Raw genomic sequence first — 21,971 nt, 5'->3', positions numbered from 1 at the left:
TTGTTTATACTTGTTTTAGCTTGCCTCTGCTGCAAGCAGCTCATTGCTTCATTTCTCCTTCCCCTCAATAACACTGCGAGGGAGGCTAAATAGAGCAGTGAGCTTCATGGTGGACCAGGGGTTGGGATTTGGTTTCTCCAAGGCTTGCTAGGTCCCTGTGTGTCCCAACTCTTGCAAGCTTATTGCCTGCAGGTTTCAGCCATGTGGCTCTACCTGGCTGCCCTGCTGGGGCTTTACTTCCTTCGCCGATGGTACCAGGAGAGACAGACGGTGGAGAACCTGACGGAGAAATATGTCTTCATCACCGGCTGTTCCTCTGGCTTTGGGAACCACCTTGCCAGGCATCTGGATGCCCGGGGTCTGCGGGTGTTGGCAACCTGTACCACCCAGAAGGGGGCAGAGCAGCTGGGGAAGGTCACCTCAGAGCGCTTGAAAACCACCGTTCTGGATGTCACCAGTAAGGAGAGTGTGGCGGCAGCGACGGAGTGGGTGAAAGATCAAGTGGGGAAGAAAGGTAGTTTTTTGTTGTTTTGTTTCCATGCTCTGGATCAGGCCAGGGATTATCTGTATCATCATCTGCTTATCTTTATTCCACTTTCCCACAAATGTGACCTGAGCGACTCCCAATACAGTGGTATCTTGGGTTAAGTACTTAATTCGTTCTTGAGGTCTGTTCTTAAGCTGAAACTGTTCCTAACCTGAAGCACCACTAGGAGCTGCTAGGATTGCCAAATAACCTGAAAGATTATTGCTTTGTGCCTTTGACAGCAGCTTGTTCTGTGAAGTCACACAGTGAAACTTCATTTTGTATTAAGATAATTGTTCCTGTCTGATAATGTCCACTGATCATCCTGATTCTAAAAGCACAGATACAAGATATCATAATCAGTGTTGCAAGATTTGCAGGACCTCAAACTGATTAGCCAGCATTTGCAGTGTAGGAGAAGCCTCTGGAGTCATTTTGCTGATCTACATTGACTTTTTCCTCCTAATAGCAGCTGGGAAAGGAGGCATTTAAGATGGGGGAAAATACTTGGCAGTTATATTGCAATATCTTTTAAGATGCTTCCCATTTAAATGTGTTTGGGGAGCCCAGAGCAGAGAATATGGAAGGTATAACCTTCTGGATCAGGCCAATGTCTCTTCTCAGCCACCATTCAGTTACCAGCAGATGACTTCTCGAAAGCAGCAATCAAGCGCACTCTCCCTTCCTGTGCTTTCCAGCCATCGGTATTTGGAAGCATTTCTGCTTCCAGCTGTAGAGGCAGAGCATAGACATCTTGGCTGTCCAATCCACTTTTAAAACCATCCAAGTCGGTGGGCATCCCTATCTCCTGAACCTTCCAACATTCAATTTCATTGGACGTCCATGAGTTCCATTGTTGGAGAATGAGAAGCAGTGTGGTGCAGTGGTTAGAGTTTCAGACTAGCACCTGGGAGACCTGGGTTCAAATCTCCACTTGGCATACTGCTCATTGGGTCAGTGTTTCCCAACCTTGGGCCTCCAGCTGTTTTTGAACTACAATTCCCATCATCCCTGACCACTGGTCTTGCTAGCTAGGGATGATGGGAGTTGTAGGCCAAAAACATCTGGAGGCCCAAGGTTGGGAAACACTGCATTGGGTGAGGTCCCAACACTGATCTTTGGAGAACTCCAGTTTCTACATCTCCCCATCTAGATATTCCATTTATTCCTCTACTCTGTGTCCTGCTTCTTAACCAGTTTCATGACTGCCCAGCTTATTCAGGAGTCGGCAGTCTAAGTACACTAGGTGAACTGAATCAGTTTTTATCCAACAGATCTACTTTGGATAAGCCTTCATGCTCTTTGCTAAATTTCATGTAAAGGCCTCCCAAAATGGCCCCCAGAGGTCATTGGTTGGCCTTACTTTTAAAACTGTGTGAATCCCTGGGGAAATATTGGATCTTCAGCAATACTAAGATCAAATGGAAGAGCAGGGCATTTGGTTTTTTGAAAGAGTGATGTGAATAGAAGCTTTAGGACTCCCATGCTTTCGATTACAGCTTTCCCCTTAACAAATATTGCCCATTTTATTGCTTCCTGTTGATAGTAGTTGGGGAAATTATGATGAACCGTCCATTCAACTTAAAAAATAAATAAATCATTTTTTTGGTTTTCAATTACAATCCAATAATAGCCACATTATAACAATAGCAATTTATAATACAATTATTAATACCAATTGTTCCAATGCTGAATTATATAATTTAGATAAAGTGGCCCCCTGTGTGCTAAATTTGATGATTCTATTATTTTCCTAATTTCTGCTGAGGCATCTAATCATAAGCCTGCATTTTTATCAAAGCTTATATTTTTGATTAAGGCCTGTATCTTAAAAAGAGCTTAAAGATTTTCAAATGTTCATGCCAGGCAGAAGACCAGCTGCCTAAGAACCTTGGCAAGATGTTTATTCTCCTGGACAAGGGAGCCCCCTGATTTATAGCAGAAAACAATTCTCAAAGTCGTAAAAAGGGAATTACAGGCTGAGAGCCAAGGTTACACTGACCCTACATATTACAGAAGATAAAAAAAGAGATAAACATAATTAAGAGTGGGTAAATAGTAAAATAAAACCATGTGCCTCCCATTAAACTTGAGCCATATTTTCCTAAGGTTGAAAGGTCAAGAGCAGTGAAAAAGGCAACTGGCTTGGCTGGAGAAGATAGGTTTCTTCCTATCTTATTTTGAGGCTAGAAACTGTTCCTTCCTTTTTTACTTTGAGAAGGTTTATTCTTCTAAAAAGCTATCTATGTTATGTATTAAATATATTGGCTTAAATGTAATTATGCAAAGGATTTAGAAAGAAAGAAATGTTAAATCCTTATGCTAGATTCTTATTTCATATAGTTGGAAGAGATCACAGGGGCCATCAGCCATCAGCCCAGCCCCCCTGCCAAGCAGGAAACATCATTAGAGCACACATATGGTTGTCAGGCCTTTGTTTAAAGACCTCCAAGAGAAGGAGATCTTTCAATGATGATGTGAACTCAAGATCCTTGACATCTGTTTAAGATAAAAATTTAAGATTAACCATTTGTTTTGGAGGGCAATAGGGCAAGGAGGGCAAGAGGTGAGCTGGTAATTAAGGTTCCTTGTTGAGACACATGTAAGATATATTACTACTTATTTGTCATTTATAGATAGAAGAATATATAGCTTTTTGATTCCCATAAAAGGGCAAGAGGAGATGGGTGTATCTTTTGTGATTGGTTCTAGCAAACAGCCAATAGGAATTTCAACCAGGCTGATTGGACAGAGGCAGCCACAGGAGGAGCAAGGGGGCTGGATTAAGGAAATATAAGTGCTGGCCATAACGGCAGGAGGCCAGGCCAGAGCTTGGTAACCATATACCACTGTGCCTCTCATTTATTTGTCTGACAAATAAATTATTATTTTAATTTCTCTATTGCTGCGTTGAATATTTCATTCCAGCTAAGCGTTAACCACAAGCAGGGTGCTACACTGCCTTCCAAAATCTTATTAATTTCCATTACATTCCAGTCATAATAATAATCCCTTGTACAACAACTGCAATATTAATAACTTCGATTCGTGTTGACAAGTTAAATGATTTATGAAACTACAAGTGCGGAACTCAAACTACATCCTTGTTCTTCCTGTGTGTGGCAATTCTTCTGCCTGTGGTGTTTATTCCAGTCCTTGTAAGATGTTATGTCTCCCCACCCACCTCAGTTGTTGCTGTTATTCTTCATGCCTTGGGCGGAGCTGATATCCCAATGTTGTTCCAGAAATTTCTCCCTTGCTCCATCCCGTGCTTCGTTGTTTTGCAACTTTAACAAATCCTAGAATACATATCAACCAAAATATAGACCACAAGAATAATACTACATCCACACTTCCAAAATCTAGCATACATGCAAATGTTATGCTAGGTGGGAACCTGGAACAATAATTGTCCCTCCTTCTTCTTCTTCTTCTTCCTCTTCCTCTTCTTCTTCTTCTTCTTCTTCTGAAATAATTTTTATTTGATTTTTACAAGATTATAACAATACCAAATCCATACCCACATTTAGAGATTTCTCTGAATCTTCAGACTTCCCCCTTCTGCTTCATGGGCCGTATTATCAACCTTTTCAACTGCATATTATTTCCTCATCCAAATTTTATGCAACTCCATTTTGTCCATAATAATTTCTGCATTACAAGTGTTATTGCAGTCCTGCTAATGTTTTCATCTGCTTACAGCGGTGTCTCAAGTCAATTGTAAATTTTTCCCATTCTTTATTAAAGTTTTGGTCTTCTTGGTTCCTGAGCTTTCAGGTCAGTTTTGCCCTTTCGGCATAGTGGCAACAGCTTAGTTTGCCATTCTTCTCTGGTAAGGACTTTGTCTTCATTCCATCTCTGCGCAAGTAACATCCATGCGGCTGTCGTTGCATACATAAAAAGTCTTTTCTGTTCCTTTGGGATCTTGGTACCTACACTTCCTAATAAAAAGGTTTCTGGTTTCTTTATCAAAGTTATTTTAAACAATTTAAAAATTCATTATATATCATTTCAGTTCATTACATATCATTTCCTTTGGGAAAGAATAACTGTCTCTTCCTGCATAGGGCTCTGGGGCTTGGTGAACAATGCGGGAATAGGTGTCGCATCAGCTCCCAACGAGTGGCTGACCAAAGATGACTTTGCAAAGGTGATCAATGTCAACCTGCTAGGGTTGATTGACGTGACGCTACACATGCTGCCGCTGGTGAGGAGAGCCAGAGGGAGGGTGGTCAATGTGTGCAGTGTGAATGGACGCCTGGCCTGCTTTGGAGGCGGTTACTGCCCATCCAAGTTTGGTGTGGAAGCCTTCTCTGACACCCTGAGGTAAAAACAAGCTCTGTAGCTTACTTTTGGTTTGGTTTGGTTTAGTGACGTGGTGTTTCTCCAGGTGTAGGGAATAAAAAACAGGTGGTGGGAAATCAGGCTGCTGTCAAGGGCTGAACCTTAAATCACAGATCAGAAAGCAGACATTTGCACTGTTTGAGAGATAAGGATCCAGCTCATGCTATGCCCACACTGGACCTGAAATACATTTGCTCATCTCCAGGTCTGCGGGGAAATATGTTTTTTCAAAATGCAAGCCTGAGATGAGATGGGATGGGAGGGTGGGTGGGTGGGTGGACTCCACAGATCTGATTGAATTTGCTCCACCACCGATGAGAACCCATCACCTCTGCCAGCCCCCCTCCAGCCCCCCAGATGAGGATGCAGCCCTGGCAGCACAGGGGCCAAACCATCATGCTAACTACCTCCCCGCCATTTGGTGAGGGTGGACGGAGAAGTTGTGGCTGGTTCTCAAAGATGGTCGGTTTTGTGTTTTGAGAGATGACAGCATCTTCAGAACAGTAGATCATCGGGGGGGGGGCACCAGAAGGGGCAGGCTGGGTTACAGAAGGGTTTGCTGCCTCCTCCTCCATCACTACTGCTGCCTGCACCACCTTGTTGTCTCTGCCGGAATCCACACAGGGCCATCAAGGGGCTGCAGGGTCCCTGCCAGAGAGCTTGGCACAATTAGGACATGTTCAGTTTTTCACCTTTCAAATTCCAAAAATGGGGGTGCCAAAAAGTTGTAACATGACTTGGGAATTCAAAAGATATTTTGCTTCAATTGATACCATTTAGTTTTGTTGGTAAGTAAAACGTGTGAAATTGCATAGAAATCATTAAAAATGATTGCCAAGGACTTGCAGCTATGTTGTTGTTGTTGTTGTTGTTGTTGTTGTTGTTGTTGTTAAGCATTCATTACCTGACCTTTACAAAAGGCAAAATAAAAATTCTATGATTTGCTGAGAGCAGCTGATGTGCTTTTTAATCAAATGTAGGTTTACCAAACTAAATGTTGCCAAATCAAAACAGTAACAGAAGATTTGAATTTCCCAAACTGAAATGCATACTTTTAAGACCCCTCACTGAAGAAATTTGCAAAAATTAAGCTTCCGTCCAGAAAAGAACACCCCTTAATTGGCCAAGGTGTGCAGCACTCAGGCACATGCCAGGAAAAAGGATGAGAGAGTAGAGCAACCAGCTAAGAAGGCAGGCAGAGGGCAGGCCTGGGTGGCTGGGTGACCCTGGTGCAGACCCCACCCGCTCCTGCTGAGGACCCCTCCCTCTCGCAAGGCCACCAGCTTGGCTGACTCTGCCCTCTGCCAGGCCTGGCAGCCCTGCTCCCCCAGAATCCCCAGGCTCCTAATTTGTTTTGCATGCCCGGGACCTTTCCTAGCAGTCAAACAACCCACTATATTTTAGACTTCAGCAGGAAATGATGTTTCTTGACTTTTCCTCCCTCGTTCAGAAGAGAGCTCCATCCTTTTGGAATCAAAGTCAGCATTGTTGAACCAGGTAGTTTCAAGACACCCATACTGTCAAAATCAGCTGAGTCCTACAAATGTATATGGAACCGGTTACCTTCTGATCTCAAGGAATGCTATGGGCGGAAGTACTTTGAGCAATGTGAGTAGACCTGGGGGAGAAACTCAGTTTGGTATGAAAGCTACCTAGTTCACACTTAACAAAACAACACATGAATCAACGAAACAACACATGAACCAAAATTCAGACTCATGTAAATTTAGTAATGCACTTTCCCCAAACAATAATGTGTACAAAAATACATACTGTTACACAAGCCTGGTGTCTGCCCCCTCAACAACTCTGCACTCCCCCCAAAAGTCACGCCAAGTCTAATCCATATCCCAATTAAGCAAAACCCTGGTATTTATTAATTTCTAGGGCTTAGCTATATCTATAACAATACATTAGTAGGAAGTATGTATCAAAAGTGAAGCTAGCATACAAGAATACTCTGTGTGTTAGAGAAAACTGTTTGCAAAAATGTGTCTCTTGTGGAAAATTGCATATAAAAATATTAAGAGAAATTGGCACTAAAATGCTGGTAAAATTTTGTGAGAATTTTCAAACCACAAACTGAAATGTGGAGAACTGAACTTAAAGGTTGAAGAAATGAGAAACAGAATCTAAAATTGACAGGCTGAGCCATCCCTGACTGAAATTTCTTTTTTCAATTTTTTTTAATGAAACTATATATAGTGGCAGCTATGTATAGAAGATTATTCAAAACATCCACTCCAAGATGACACCCAATGATTCCACTTTCTATAAACCAATATTTCCATTAATCCTCAAACCCAGATATCATAAGTTCATTTTCTTTTTCATGCAAAAAAGTGTATAAGGAGTTTCCAATCTTTAATAAATAGTGACAATGATTATTCTCTTATTAAACACGTCAACTTTACCATCTCAGCTAAATCCAATATTTTTTACACCCATTCCCTCATGGTAGATAATGATGAATCTTTCGATCTTTGAGCATAGAAGAGTATTGCCACTGTGATCATGTATTGAAATAATGTTCTGCAGTCTTTTTCTAATTGTCTATCCATTATTCCTAGCTGGAAAAGTTCTGACATCAATTGAATGTGAAACTTTAAAATGTTCTGCATCCATATATGTATTTGAATCCAATATTTCTTGGCATTTTTACAAGTCCACCAAGCATGACAAAATGGGTCTTCATATTTTTCACACTTCCAACAAACATTTCAAACACCTTTCTGCAGTCTAAATATCGTATTTTTCGCTCTATAGGACGCACTTTTTCCCCTCCAAAAATTAAGGGGAAATATGTGTGTGTGTCCTATGGAGCGAATGCAGGCTCCTTGGCTTCAGCGATAGCAACGCGAAGCCTCCGAAGCGCAGAGAGAGCGCTCCCTCCGCGCTCCGGAGGCTTTGCGTTGCTTTCACTGAAGCCTGGAGAGCGAGAGGGGTCAGTGCGCACCGACCCCACTCGCCCTCCAGGCTTCAGGGATAGCCACCCGAAGCCTTTGGAGTGCAGCGGGAACTCACGCTGCTCTCCGAAAGCTTCGGGTTCCTTTTGCTGAAGCCAGGAGAGCAAGACTCTCCTGGCTTCAGCAGAGAGGGAGAGCGAAGTGGGATGTGCTGGTCCCCGGGGGGTTACCATGCGGCATGGTCCGTGTCCGGCCTGAGGCTGAAGCGGGGTCCAAGGCAGGGAGTCGGGCATGGTCAGGAACTCTGGCAGAAAGCAGGACAGGGTGCCGGGTGGAATAGATAACCAATGATGCTGCTCCCGCAACCTGGGGCTGGGTGGGCTGGTCTTTATCTCCTCTGAGGCATAGGGTGGCCCCGGTCCACAGGTGACTTGCCTCTCCTGGCCTGGAGGCGAGCACTCATCCTGCGAGAACCTAGTTCCCTCCACCTCTCTGCCCTGAGCCTCTCCAGCTCAGGAAAGGCTGGAGGGTTACTGGACCCAGAGGCAACCTCAGCTTCCCCTCACAGGGCTGGGAGAGGAGCACCTGCGGGCAATGGGTCCTCCATCACCCCCAGAGCCAGAGCGGATTCAGCTGGTGTCTGCTCCTGAGGATCCAGCATAGGTGAAGGCCCTTCAGGTTCAAGCCCCTGCCCCGGCTCAGCCGGCCCTGGAGGCGGGGATTCCTGTGCAGGCTGGGATTCCTCAGGTTCAGCCTCTGAATCAGATTCCCAGGCCATCACACGGGAGGAGAAATGAAAGGGGCTCCATATCTCCTGCCGCTTCGCTGAAGGGGTGCTGAGCAGAGGGGGAGGGATTTCTTGTTCTCCCCCTCTAAAACAAGGTGAGTCCTATGGTCGGGTGCGTCCTATAAAGTGAAAAATACGGTACCATTGGTACATCATTTTATGTAGCTAATCTACACCTTCAACTTCCAATAGATTCTAGGTGCCACCTAGGCTATTGCAAGGATAATGTTTCTTTTGCTTCACAAACAGGTTGCAAAATAAGCGAATATTTCCAAAAGGCTGGCAGCGACAACCTTCACCTGGTCACCGACTGCATAGAACATGCCCTGACATCCTGCTCCCCTCGCACTCGCTACTCTCCAGGCTGGGATGCAAAGTTCTTGTACATTCCTGCCTCTTACTTTCCAACGTCCATCGTTGACTTCGTGATGAGCCACATTTGGCCTAAACCAGCTCAAGCAATATAGGGTTGTTGTTGTTTTAAAATAGCGACTATAGAATAATCAAAACATACAATACAACAAAGTAAAGAACCAAGAGGCAACTTACTATTATAGATCCACCATTCATAATTAGATAGTACTTTGAAACATAGGAAGGTTCAACGCAAGATTGATCAAGAAAATTGGAATTTTATTTTCGTGGAAGCAAAGAGGGCTAATAGTAATGAGTATTCACATTTATAGTGAATGAGTATTCACATTTATTAAAGAAAATAAATTGTGGTAGGATTGCGCCAGTGTTTTTATAGACATCAAAAACATCCACTATATAGTGATATACAGTGGTATCTCTGGTTAAGAACTTAATTCGTTCCGGAGGTCCGTTCTTAACCTGAAACTGTTCTTAACCTGAAGCACCACTTTAGCTAATGGGGCCTCCTGCTGCCACTGCGCCACCACCACACGATTTCAGTTCTCATCCTGAAGCGAAGTTCTTAACCGGACGTACTATTTCCGGGTTAGCAGAGTCTGTAACCCAAAGCATCTGTAACCTGAAGCAACTGTAACCCGAGGTACCACTGTAATCCATTGGTTTAGCATGTATCATGAAACAATCATGTGACAAAGGTATTTGAGAGCAGAAGCAGTAAAGGAAGCAGTAAAGGAGTCTAGAAATGTTGTGAAATGTTGTAAAGCTGCAGAATCATTTAGCATGCTGAATCACTGTGACTCATCTTGAGGATGATTCATTCTCTGTATAAGTATTGTATCTGCTTGCAGGCAGGACTCAGTGACGTAGTGTCTGTGTCTCTCTCTGTGTGTGTGTGTGTGTGTGTGTGTGTGTGTGTGTGTGGTGGAGCCTGTGCTCTGTAAAGCCTGTGCTCAATGGAAACTCTGTGTATGCTCTGAAGCTAGTTGAATCTTCTGTTCACTATGATGTTATTGGCAAACAAGTTTATTTTAACTCAGTAAAGCTTTTATTCCTTTACTGAAGAAGACTCTGCATTATTAATTTACGCTGTGCGACAGAAACATGTATCAAATGAGTTGTTTCCCCCCTGAAACTGCAATATGCAGGGATTTATTAAACCAGATGTTAAGGGGAAAGCCTCATATTTCTCCATCCCTACCAGATGGTCAGTCTGGCTGCAACCAGCAAATATAACAGTTTTGTTCACTAATGATGTATTGCCATCTTCAAATATTGATAACCAACATAGTTGGGCATCTGAGGTTAACTCATCTTCCTACAGTCTCAGATTTTGTGTGTGTAAAACCCATCTCCAGAACTTAGGTACAAATTGTGGTCAAGCAAGTTTATCTATTTGAAGGAGTTGGTAAAGGGACAGCTGAGGAATGAGGAATTTGCTAAAAAAGATGATGTTAATTGGAGATAAATTTGTAAAATAAGCAATATGTAAAAGGGGAAGAATTGGACTATATCTGAGAGACTGGGAAACCAGTTTTGAAAAAAATGTTTTAAATTAATTTCAATTTGGTTTTGATGTGCTATAAATTTGAAAATAAATAAAAATTAATTGGCAAATTACACATGTAGAAATAAGTTCCCCTGTCAAGACACCCCCTCCAGCACAGGGGGGAGCATCTAATTATTTGGGCCAATCGCACCAGGGTTAAATATTGTAGCTGCACTAACTTCAGGATGTTCTCCCAGATGGTGGCTGTTAAGTTGTGGGTTGACATAGCAGACGACACAGCGATTTCTCCAAGTAGGTCTTCATTTTGTAAGCTGGAATAGAACTGACTGCAAACAGCTCAGCCGGCCTGCTTTTATAGGCAGCCGGCTGTCAACATTGTAGCAACAACAGCCCAGCGTTTCCCGCCTAAAATAACTGACGTGGACCTGAGTGAAAACTATCTACAGACCTGAGTGAAAACTATATACAGTATCCCCCTGCTGGCCCAGGGTGAAACTTCACTACATAACACCCCTCCCCACCGAGATAAGGCGTTAGTTACAATCGTAATGGTTTCCTTATATACAGCACTACGCGTAATGGTTCAATTAGGCACAAAAGCATATCGGTTACATTTCCCATACTTAGACCAAGTGATACATGTCCAACAACATAGTCCTTTAAATAAGTTGGGCGCTTGGGAACTCTGCCAGACCGCCGGGGACTGGTAGCCAAGTCCGGAGGGCCACACAGTTCTTGCTGAGGCTGTGGTGCGACCCTAGGTGGCGTTGGAACCAACTCCCCTGGATCCGCTGCTGTGGGTGGAGCCTCCGCAAGTGGAGTGGTCTGAGTCTGTGGTAAGTCTGGCAGACCCTCTGAAGCGGCTTGGTTCGGCTCCACGCTGGCAGTTTGCGAGGGAGGTGTAGGTGGGGCCTCGCCATCTGTACGTGTCTCTTCTGGAGCCGCAAGCGCAGTTGGGGGCACCTCGGTAGTGTCCAAGTCCCCAACCCTGCGCCTAAGCTGGTCTATGTGCCGTCGCCACAAGCGTCCGTCTTCGAGTGCCACCTGGTACGAGCGAGGTCTAGTGACTCCCACTACTGTGGCTGGCACCCAAGGAATGTCCCCCACATAGTTCCGGGCAAAGACCTGGTTTCCTGGGACAAATGACTGTGGCGCGTTGGCACTGTTATTCTAAAGCAGCAATGCAGCAGCAAGCAAAGGCTCTAGCAGCCAAGTCAGCTGCTTGTGGCTGCAAAGCCAGACAGGATGTATGTGACTGTTGCCATGGAAACAAAGGGGCAGTCCATTCTCCTTATTGAGCACCGGATGTTAGCTCAGTGTGTGTCATATGACCTGTACAGGATGTACATGGGTGGAGTTTGGAGTTTCTCTCTGTTTGTTGAAGAGAGCAGACATGTTTTCTCTGTACTGAAGTGAAAGACAGGAATAAAAGCAATGTAGATTCATTTCTGTCTGAGTCTGATTCCCCTCCCTGGGGATATGCAGGGAGCAGGGAGGAGATGCAGTGGTGTGTTTTTCTCACAGCCTGAGGAAGATCGCCGGAACGGACCTCGAGTGTTTCGCCTGCCGGGAGTCGCCGGAGGGAGGTCAAAAGAATTCAGCCGGTGCCTGGAGAGATAGGCACATACCTCTGACCGAGCCTGAATTCTAACAGTGGTAGCAGTTGACGGTTGCTACGATCCATGGGAGTCTGCATCAAGGAGACTGTATTCATCCCTCTCCATGGAGGCCTGAGATGGAGGCTGTTTCTCTGCAGCCAGAAGCTGACCAGAAGAAGCTGAAAGCCAAGCTACGGAGCCCAGGTATGAGATTTTCGGGCTTAAGAGTGTGAATGCAGATTGATTCATTCTCTGCTTCATGGGAGCAACGTTTGGGAAAAACAGCTCCGAGAGAGAAGAGTCTGCATTCCAAACATTCCTGTGGTTTTTCCTGTCCAAGGAAAGGAATGTGGTTGCTTAGCAACGCAGGCCAGTTTCAAGATAAGGGCTGGAAGTCAGGCTATGCCCAGAGAGGCACAAACAGCTCGTGTTTTGACTAGGCCCTTACAAAGGAACTGTGAAAGGGACTTTCCAAGCGGCCAGTGTTATTGCTGCCAGGTGCACAGAGTGTAAACAAGCCAGCTATTGGATTTTAGAGGCTTGTGTTTGAGAGTCAATGCAAGGACTCAAAATGGAAGTCAAGAAGGGAAGCCTGCCTTCTCCACCCCTCTTGACCAGTGACAATTATGCATCTTGGTCTATTAAGATGAAGGCCTTGCTGCAGAATCAGAGACTGTTTGGGGTGATTGAGAACCCCATCCCTGCAGCACCAACGCGTCCTTGGGAGTCACAGGATGTGAAGGCCAGAACCGCTATAATTCTGTGCGTGTCAGACTCTCAGCTTATTCATATACAAGATTTAGAGCACGCGAAAGATGTTTGGGACACGCTGAGAAGGACACATCAGAGAGATGCAGGTTCTTCAGCGTTGCTGTATTTTGAAAAGCTGACTAACCTGAGGCTTGCGCCTGATGGAAATGTTCAAGCGCACCTGACGGAAATGAAATTTCTGCGTCAGCAGATGGTGGAACGCAATTTCCGTCTGCAGGAGGAAGTGTTTTGCTTCATGGTGATAAACAGCCTGAATCGGACTTACAAAACCGTTGCCAGTCAGCTGGGGTCTCTCCCAGCGCAAGATCTAACGGCGGACAGGGTCTTTGCCGTGGTTCTTTGTGAACATGACAGACTTGCCGCCCTGGAAGTCAAGGACAGGGGGAGGGAAGAACGGAGTTCAGACACCCCCACTGCTGTAGCTACTGGAGGAGACGCCGTAGCTTTGAACGTTGTCCAATGCCACAATTGTGGACAGACTGGGCATCTTCAGCGGAACTGCAGGAAGCCACGTCAGAACAAAGGAGCCAAGGGAAGCTCCACGAAGTCTGAGGCGTCAGGCAGAAGTCATGCCAAGTCACAGGCGAAGCCTGCAAAGGCTTTGATGTCCCTAAAAGCCACACCACAAGTGGGGAATTCCTTCGTTTTAGACACGGGAGCGACGGTTCACATGACCCATCGTAGGGATTTGTTTTCGTCGTTTAAGAAGCAAAGCTTCGTTGTACAACAAGCCAACGGTCAAGAGCTGGAAGCCACCGGAATTGGGACTGTGTATCTGAAAAGTCTGAACTTGACTATAAACAATGTTTATTTGGTTCCAGAGTTGAAGTACAATCTGCTCAGCGTTTCGCAGATTGCCAAGAAGGGACTAAAACTGTCTTATGATGATGAGAACTGCGAGATCTACAAAGATGGAGAGTTGTATCTTTCTGCCAAAGAGAAAGATGGACTGTATTTGTTGACTTTTGATCAAAGTGATTACATGGAATGTAATTCTTGTGATTCTAACATGATTTCTTTTGCAGGTGTAGCCAAGAAGAACGCCAAGCAGGTCACCTCGAGGGTCGACAAGGCATTTCAGCGGGTGTATGCTGATGTGATTGGTCCTTTAGCACCATCTAGAGGCAATGCAAAGTATTACCTAATATGTGTTGACTCTTTTACAGGTTTTGTCTGGATTTATCTTTTGGAGAGACCGAAAGAAGCCTTAGAAAGGTTTAAAGAGTTTTGTGACAAAGTTAAAAATATGCATGATGCTGACATAGAATGTCTTTGCACAGATGAGAAGCCAATTTTTCTTTTGCAGGATTTCCAGAGGTTCCTGAAGAAGAAAGGGATAAGACACAAAATTGCAGCTTCCGAAGAAGCTTGGAAGAGATGTATCTGTGTTAGGGTGAACAAAGAATTGCAAAAGGGAATGGAAGCGCAATTACTTAGTTCACATCTGCCACATGAGTACTGGGCTGAGTCGCTAATGTCATTTTGTTATACGTGGTTGAGAAAGGTTTCAAAAGACTTGGGATGTTCTCCTTTTGAGAAACTGTTCCACAGAAAACCTTCTGTTGCCCATTTCAAGGTTTTTGGGTCTCATGTGAGGACAGAAGCTCCGGGTGGAGTAAAGAATGCCAGAGGCATTTTTGTGGGTTATGAAAAGGGTCTCTACAGAGTAGTTTTGTCTGAATCTGGTAAGGTGATTCTTACAAAATTTCTAGAGAGTGCTCCTGAACAGGAGCGAGTGATTGTTCACACATTTCCCACAGGTGATGATGATGATTCTGATGATGATGATGATGAGTTTGATCTTATTGAGTTCAGTAGTACTGATGATGACAGCGATAGCTCAGACAGCTCAGTTGTCACAGTCATTGAGAAGAAATCTCACACAATAACTAGACCCTCAGAAGAGGAGGATGAACCACTGATTAAGCTTAGTACTGGTTCTTCAGAGAGTTCAGAGGCTGAACCAGAAAGCAGAGAAGAGCAGCACCTCTTACGTAGGTCTGAGAGAGCAACAAAGGGTGTACCACCCAAGAGGTATTCAAAAGAGTTTGCCAACCTAGCTATTGCGTGTGTTGCTGTTGTAAACGACCAAGGTCAAATTGAAGCTGTGTCTGAGTCAGAGACAAAGGCACAACAGAGAGTTGCTAACCAAGGTAATGCAGAAGCACTCATTCCTTGGAAGTCACACAACCAGAGAGGTACATTGGTAAAACCAGTGGCGGGTAGTTCCAAGGGTGGAACTGAAACAACAGGGGAGTGTTATAAGTATAACAACTGTTTGTTTTCTTCTCTGGATGACGCTTTGCTCGCTGCACGCATTGATACTTTAGGGGGAGTATGTTATTCTAAAGCAGCAATGCTGCAGCAAGCAAAGGCGCCAGCAGCTCAGTCAGCTGCTTGTGGCTGCAAAGCCAGACAGGATGTATGTGACTGTTGCCATGGAAACAAAGGGGCAGTCCATTCTCCTTATTGAGCACCGGATGTTAGCTCAGTGTGTGTCATATGACCTGTACAGGATGTACATGGGTGGAGTTTGGAGTTTCTCTCTGTTTGTTGAAGAGAGCAGACATGTTTTCTCTGTACTGAAGTGAAAGACAGGAATAAAAGCAATGTAGATTCATTTCTGTCTGAGTCTGATTCCCCTCCCTGGGGATATGCAGGGAGCAGGGAGGAGATGCAGTGGTGTGTTTTCCTCACAGCCTGAGGAAGATCGCCGGAACGGACCTCGAGTGTTTCGCCTGCCGGGAGTCGCCGGAGGGAGGTCAAAAGAATTCAGCCGGTGCCTGGAGAGATAGGCACATACCTCTGACCGAGCCTGAATTCTAACAGGCACAGCCTGGAGGTTCAGCCACGGCAAAGTCCGGGTGTAGCCAGTCGAGCGGTGACCTGAGGCGGCGGCCCATAAGCAGTTCAGCAGGACTCCTCCCTGTGGCCGCATGAGGGGTGATGTGTTGCACGAACAAGTATTCGGCGACCCGCTCATGCCAGTCTCCCCGGTCCAGGCGCGCCAGTGCCTCTTTTGCCAAGCGCACCATTCTTTCCGCTTGCCTGTTGCTGGATGGATGAAAAGGTGCCGTTAGGGCATGGCGGATGCCCAGTCCCAAAAGATACCGCTCAAACGTGCCTGACGTGAACTGCGGTCCGTTGTCAGAGACAAGGACATCAGGACACCCATGCGTTGCAAACAGGCCTCGCAGCACCCGGATGACAGCTTCGGTAGTGGTGGAGGGCATCAGGGCGACCTCCAGCCATTTGGAATAGGCGTCCACCACTACCATAAAGGTCCGGCCATGAAAGGGGCCAGCCAGATCGATGTGCACCCTCGACCAGGGTGTCTTTGGCGTCTCCCAGGTGTGTCCCTTAGCTGCCGGTGGTGCAGGCCTCGACTCTTGGCACGCTTGACAGGCGGACACCCAGGCCGTGATGGCATCGTCCATATTAGGCCACCAGACGTAACACCGAGCCAACGCCTTCATTTTGACAATTCCCGGGTGGCCAACGTGCAGAGCCTCCAAGACGCGCTGACGGAGTCCCTGGGGAATCACGACGCGGTCTCCCCACAGCAGACAGCCGTGATGAGCTGAGAGTTCATGTTGTCTGGTTGCGAAGGGCTGGAACTCCAATGCAAAAGGCCCTTGTGGCCACCCCCTCCACACCCAGTTGAGCACCCGGCTGATGGTGCGATCCCGGGCAGACGCGAAGGCCACAGTGGCAGCCGATACAGGCGCTGCCGGAAGATCCTCAATCAGAAGGAGCGATGAAGCTGGAGCTGGGTCTTCCACAAATGCTGGAAGAGGGCAACGGCTGAGGGCGTCGGCATGGCCCATCGATTTCCCCGGGCGATGGATGAGCCGGTAGTGGTAGGCAGCCAGGAAAACAGTCCATCGCAGCATGCGTGGCGAGAGGACCGGTGGAGTTGGACGATCACCGGCGAGGAGGCCCAGGAGTGGCTTGTGGTCAGTGATGAGGTCAAAAGTCCTGCCATAGAGGTATTCATGGAACCTCTTCACTCCAGCCACAAGTGCCAGTGCCTCCTTGTCGAGCTGGCTGTAATTCCGTTCCGTCGGAGATAGCGTCCTGGAAAAGTAGGCGAGCGGTGCTTCTCTTCCGTCTGGAAAACGGTGACTAAGGACAGCACCGATGCCAAAAGGTGAGGCGTCGCAGGCAAGGACCAGCGGCCTGGATTCACTGTACTGTACCAGCACACTGTCTGATGAAAGGAGAGCCTTGACCGCGTTGAAGGCCGCCGTCTCCCGATGACCCCAGGCCCAAGGCGTCTTTGTGCTAAGGAGTCGGTGAAGAGGCTCAGCCACTGTGGCTTTGTGGGGCAGGAACATGTTATAAAAGTTCAGCAGCCCCAGGAACGCCTGCAACTCCGTCTTGTTCTTTGGGGTGGGGGCCTGCTGGATAGCGTGGATCTTGGATGTGGTCGGGTGAAGGCCGGAGGCATCGATAAGATAGCCCAGGAACTCTACCTGTGGAACGGCGATCTGGCACTTCTCCCTCTTTACCTTGAGCCCAGCCTCTTGGAACCTGGTCAGCACGGCACGGAGGCGCTCGAACAGCTGCTGGTGTGAGTCTGCAGACACCAAGACGTCATCAAAATATGGTACCACGCCCGGAAGCCCTTGCAGGAGACGCTCCATAAGGCTTTGGAAGATGCCAGGAGCCACACTCACCCCGAACTGCAACCGGCAGCAACGGAATGCCCCCCGGTGGGTGACGATCGTCTGGGCTTCAGCAGTGGCATCATCGACGGGCAGTTGTTGATAGGCTTGGGCAAGGTCCAGCTTAGCGAAGACCTTACCCTCACCCAGGGAATGCAGCAGGTGTTGGACAACAGGAACCGGATAAGCGTGCTGCTGAAGTGCCTTGTTGATCGTGCACTTGTAGTCAGCGCAGATTCTCACTGACCCATCTGGCTTGACAGGCGTGACGATGGGGGTTTCCCACTTGGCGTGGTCAACCGGCTCCAAAACTCCTTGGGCGATCAGTTTGTCCAGTTGTTCGTCCACCTTAGCCTTGAGAGCAAAGGGAACCCGGCGTGGCTTTAGCTTGATGGGTGCGACTTGTGGATCAAGGCTAAAGGAGATGGGCGTACCTGTATATTGCCCCAAGGTGCCCTCGAAAACCTCGGCAAAGTCTTTGACCAGACCCTCAGTCTCTGCGTTAGAGATGCAGTTGATGCCGGTGACTTCCAGGCCGAGGGCATCAAACCAGTCTAGCCCTAGGAGGCTTGGCCGCTGACCTTCGACCACCACCAACCGGAGCAGGCCCGAAAAATCCTTGAAGGCAATCCGGAACCGGCCAACGCCTACCACGGGAATGTCGTTTCCCTGGTAGTCTCTCAGGTGTACGCGGTGAGAGTCGAGTTGCCTTTTGGACACTCTGGGTACCAGTCTTTTGATGGTGCTCCATGACACGATGGACAGGGCAGACCCGGTGTCGATCTCCATGTCACATGGAGCTCCTTCAATGAGCACCGTGACGTTCAGCTTGCGTCGCGTAGGCGAGTCGGTTTGGCCAATCGTGGTTCCAGACGGGCAGCGGCAGTTGGTGAGAGCGAAACAACTTTCCTTGGCAGACTGGAGTGAAGACTTGGACTTGTGAGTCGATGAAGGGGAGGTGTCAGACAGAGCCGATCGGCAGACCTTAGCGATGTGGCCCCTTCTGGAACACTTCCTACAGATGGCGTCTCTGAATCGACACTTGGCACGGGAATGGTTGCCTCCGCAGCCGGCACATTCCGGTTGGCCCTTGGACTTCTGTTGGAACTTCCTGCGCTCCCGCTTTGTCTGGTGCACGTCATCGTCTTCACTGGAGGATGCCTCATCACTGCTGGCCTCTTCATGATGCACCGGAAGTGGCTCCCTAGCAAGACGCGGGCTGCTGGACTTGCGGATCTCCGGGGCGGAGCGTTCAGCAGCTTCTGAGGCCACAGCCTCCTCAATGGCTTTCTGTAGCGTGAGGTCTGGCTTGGCGAGGAGACGCCGTTGCAGATGGATGTCCCGGACCCCGCAGACGATTCGGTCCATCAGGGCATCGTCTAAGTCTCGGAACTCACAGTGCATTGCAGCCTGTCGCAGGGCGGTGGTGTAGTTGTTGATTGACTCCCCCTCTGCCTGGTTCCGGTGGTAGAACACATGGCGGGCAGCAATCTTGGACGGCTTTGGTGCGTAGTGGTTGCGGAGCTTCTCTTGGATCATGTCCCATGGTGTTGCCTGGACTGCTTCAGGCGCAACCAATGCTCGGGCCGTCTCAAACACCTCAGGCCCACAGAGGCTGAGGAATAGGCCCCGCTTCCGATCCTTTGATACTGCTGTCAGCTCGTTGGCTTGGAGGTAGCAGTCGAACCTAGCGAGGTAGGAGTCCCATGATTCAGAGGCTGGCGCAAACGGCGGTAGAGGCACAAGTGAAGCCATGATTCCGATGCCGGCGTGAATGGCGATGGATGGAACACAGTGCTCTTAGCCAGAACAGTCAGCTCTGAATTGGTTCTGTCCAGTGATTTCGCTCAGTGATTTCGCTCTGTGATTCAGCTCAGTGATTCAGCTCAGTTCAGAGGCTGGCCGCATCTGGCTGTGCTCTGATGTCCATCGATCCCACCTTCATCGCCAGTGTTAAGTTGTGGGTTGACATAGCAAACGACACAGCGATTTCTCCAAAGCAGCTCTTTATTTTGTAAGCTGGAATAGAACTGACTGCAAACAGCTCAGCCGGCCTGCTTTTATAGGCAGCCGGCTGTCAACATTGTAGCAACAACAGCCCAGAGTTCCCGCCTAAAATAACTGACGTGGACCTGAGGGAAAACTATCTACAGACCTGAGTGAAAACTATATACAGTATCCCCCTGCTGGCCCAGGGTGAAACTTCACTACATAACAGTGGCAGATACAGACTTTCTTCTAGACAGTCTCCCAGACTGTTTTCAGTGAGGAGAGGGGAGAAAATTGGAGGTTTAATAAGAGGGAATATATAGTGGAAATCACACCATTACCTAAGTGCCCTCTTATTATGGAATCAAACGGTTTAAAAGATTTAGTAGCCCCCTCCTGTACCTCTGGCTAGTTAACAAACGTACGTGATTTTCTTAACATTTAGCCCATTCAATCCCTGGTCTCATCAGCTGATATTGTTGCCTTCCACCCCAAACTCTGAGCGGTGTGAGACTCCAGGGGCTCACCCAGGATTTGGTTTCCTTGAAATGAGGCACAGTAGAGACCGTGGTGTCTCTATGATATATGGCTTACACATATATGCAACCTGAGTCTACTATGGAGGGGCTCACAGCATTAACACACAAGAAGGCCTTGCTTTGACCATAGCCACAGTGTTGGATTCAAAGAGAAGTCAAGCATGTCTCTTGCTCTCTGGCTTCTGCCTGCTTCTGGCCCAGCTCTCTCACACACCTCTGGTCCTTGCTCTTCTCCCTAACCCCCCGCTGAGGGAGGGGGGTCCATCCATTTGTCCTCTGGCACAAAGCCACTATCCTTTGTTACCATAGTGACCCGTACTTAGGGGCCATTAACTAACTAACTTATTGGCTCACATAGCGTAGCCATTCCAACAATTGAATCCTTGCTGGATCCAGGAATTAGAAAGGACTCAGGAGTACAGACTCACCAGCAGCAGCAGAAGCACAAACTCACAACAATATTCAGAGAGTTGAAGCTTACTATGATAAAAATCAAAAAGATAAATTCTATTTCCTCCCAACATCTGGTGATAAATGGAGTGTCTAGTGGCAAATATAGAAGAGGGATTAAAGGTAAAGGTATAGAGATTACCTTGTATCTCCATCAGTTCCCAGACTCTAATATTCAGTGTCCATAATAATTATATCCCTCCACCTGGAGCCACTCAGTCAGGAATGGGAGAACTGCTGGGCAGCAGGAAAAGGACTTCAAGCTCTGATGGCTACCAATTGCTTAGTCATTTAACAATGCTTTATTCAAGCTTTTTCATAATACAATAAAAGAAAAGAAACTATCTAAACAAAAACAAAGAGAGAAAGAGGAAGGAAACTTATGGATGGATGGAACAGAGGGGAAATGGCTGGATTTGGCACATGAAGGTCTACAGAAGGAGGGTGTTTCCCAGTTAGCCTAGAAAGGTTCTTACATTCCACCTCCTCCATTGGCCAGGCCAGATGTTAGAAACTGACCGTAGCCAATGGTGTGAAAGGTGGGCAGCTGCAAGCACTCTATGGACAAGTTGGAGCAGGCAGGTGCATTATTTTACAAGCAAAAGCCACCTGCGTTCTGTCTGCCACTCAGCTGAAGATAGGAGCCCTTCCTCTAATCAGCGGCAGGTCAGTCACTTTCATTGCACCAGTTAGTAATCTCCAGTAACCTCTATACTATGCTTAAAAGAACTTTATGTCAAGCTAGTAATTCATTAGTTGAATTTCTTCTTCCTGTGCACCTCTTATAGGCTCAGAAACATTTTTGCCTTGGGCCGGGGGAGGGGGGGTGGGAATAAAAGCCTTCAAAAGTAGATGCTGACACTGAGTTTGCACTACATTTGATTGCAGGGTTCCTTATCTCTGAGCAGATGTTATAGGGTTATACTGCTCTTCTTTATCTACTTGCTGTTTTAATAAATCAGTGAGTCGGAAAGCAGAGCAGGAAGGCTCTCTCATTTGTTGCCAGCATCTGGTGCTCTGAAATATATTCTCTCTTGCATTGTGAAGTTCAGAAATGTGAGATGTCCTGCCATGTAAAGGGTAAAAAGAAATGTTGCCAAGGCTGGAGTCAGAAAGCAGCTGCTGAGATTTGCTACTCTGAGTTCCTCATGTTACAGTCGACTAGGAGAGCCTGTTGCAAGTAAGGATGTTGGAGAAGTCCGGCAAAAATGGTAATGGGAGTGGCAATTGCTGCTGTTCACTTATTCATCTCCATGTCTAGAACAGAAATCAATCCAGTGAACATTGATGTAGGTTTGAGGGGGTCAGACTGCATGATGCCCTGGGCCCCTTCCGGTTCTTGGGCTTCTGTATCAGTGGGAGTAGAAAGCATGAGAACAAGTTTTCCAAACCATTCCCTTTTTCTAGGCAATTGCAAGACAATGGCCATGGCTGGACACTTAAGCACCATGATTAGCATCCCAAAAGAATGAGCGCTCCTGCAAAAGCTACAACTACCGTATTTTTCGCTGT

At 47.0% G+C, this 21,971-nt stretch overlaps 2 protein-coding genes across 4 annotated transcripts in view; both read left to right on the top strand.

The window, feature by feature from the left end:
* The window catches only part of LOC307210712 (retinol dehydrogenase 16-like), a 40,535-nt gene extending 30,569 nt beyond the window's left edge, over positions 1–9,966 (top strand). For all 3 annotated transcript variants that reach the window (XM_079966857.1, XM_079966856.1, XM_079966858.1), the window contains exons 2-5: positions 193–514; positions 4,594–4,852; positions 6,321–6,478; positions 8,813–9,966. In XM_079966857.1, the coding sequence (XP_079822983.1) occupies positions 202–514; positions 4,594–4,852; positions 6,321–6,478; positions 8,813–9,030 (948 nt within the window). In that variant the 5' untranslated portion in view covers positions 193–201 and the 3' untranslated portion in view covers positions 9,031–9,966. The remainder of the gene's footprint in view (positions 1–192; positions 515–4,593; positions 4,853–6,320; positions 6,479–8,812) is intronic.
* The window catches only part of PRIM1 (DNA primase subunit 1), a 151,463-nt gene that overhangs the window by 93,065 nt on the left and 36,427 nt on the right, over positions 1–21,971 (top strand). The window lies entirely within an intron of this gene.

The sequence above is a fragment of the Podarcis cretensis genome (genome assembly GCF_951804945.1).
Source record: "Podarcis cretensis genome assembly, chromosome: 2".
NCBI classification, from domain to species: domain Eukaryota; kingdom Metazoa; phylum Chordata; class Lepidosauria; order Squamata; family Lacertidae; genus Podarcis; species Podarcis cretensis.
The sequence above is the reverse complement of the archived record's forward strand: the minus strand, read 5'-3'. Positions and strand labels throughout refer to the sequence as shown.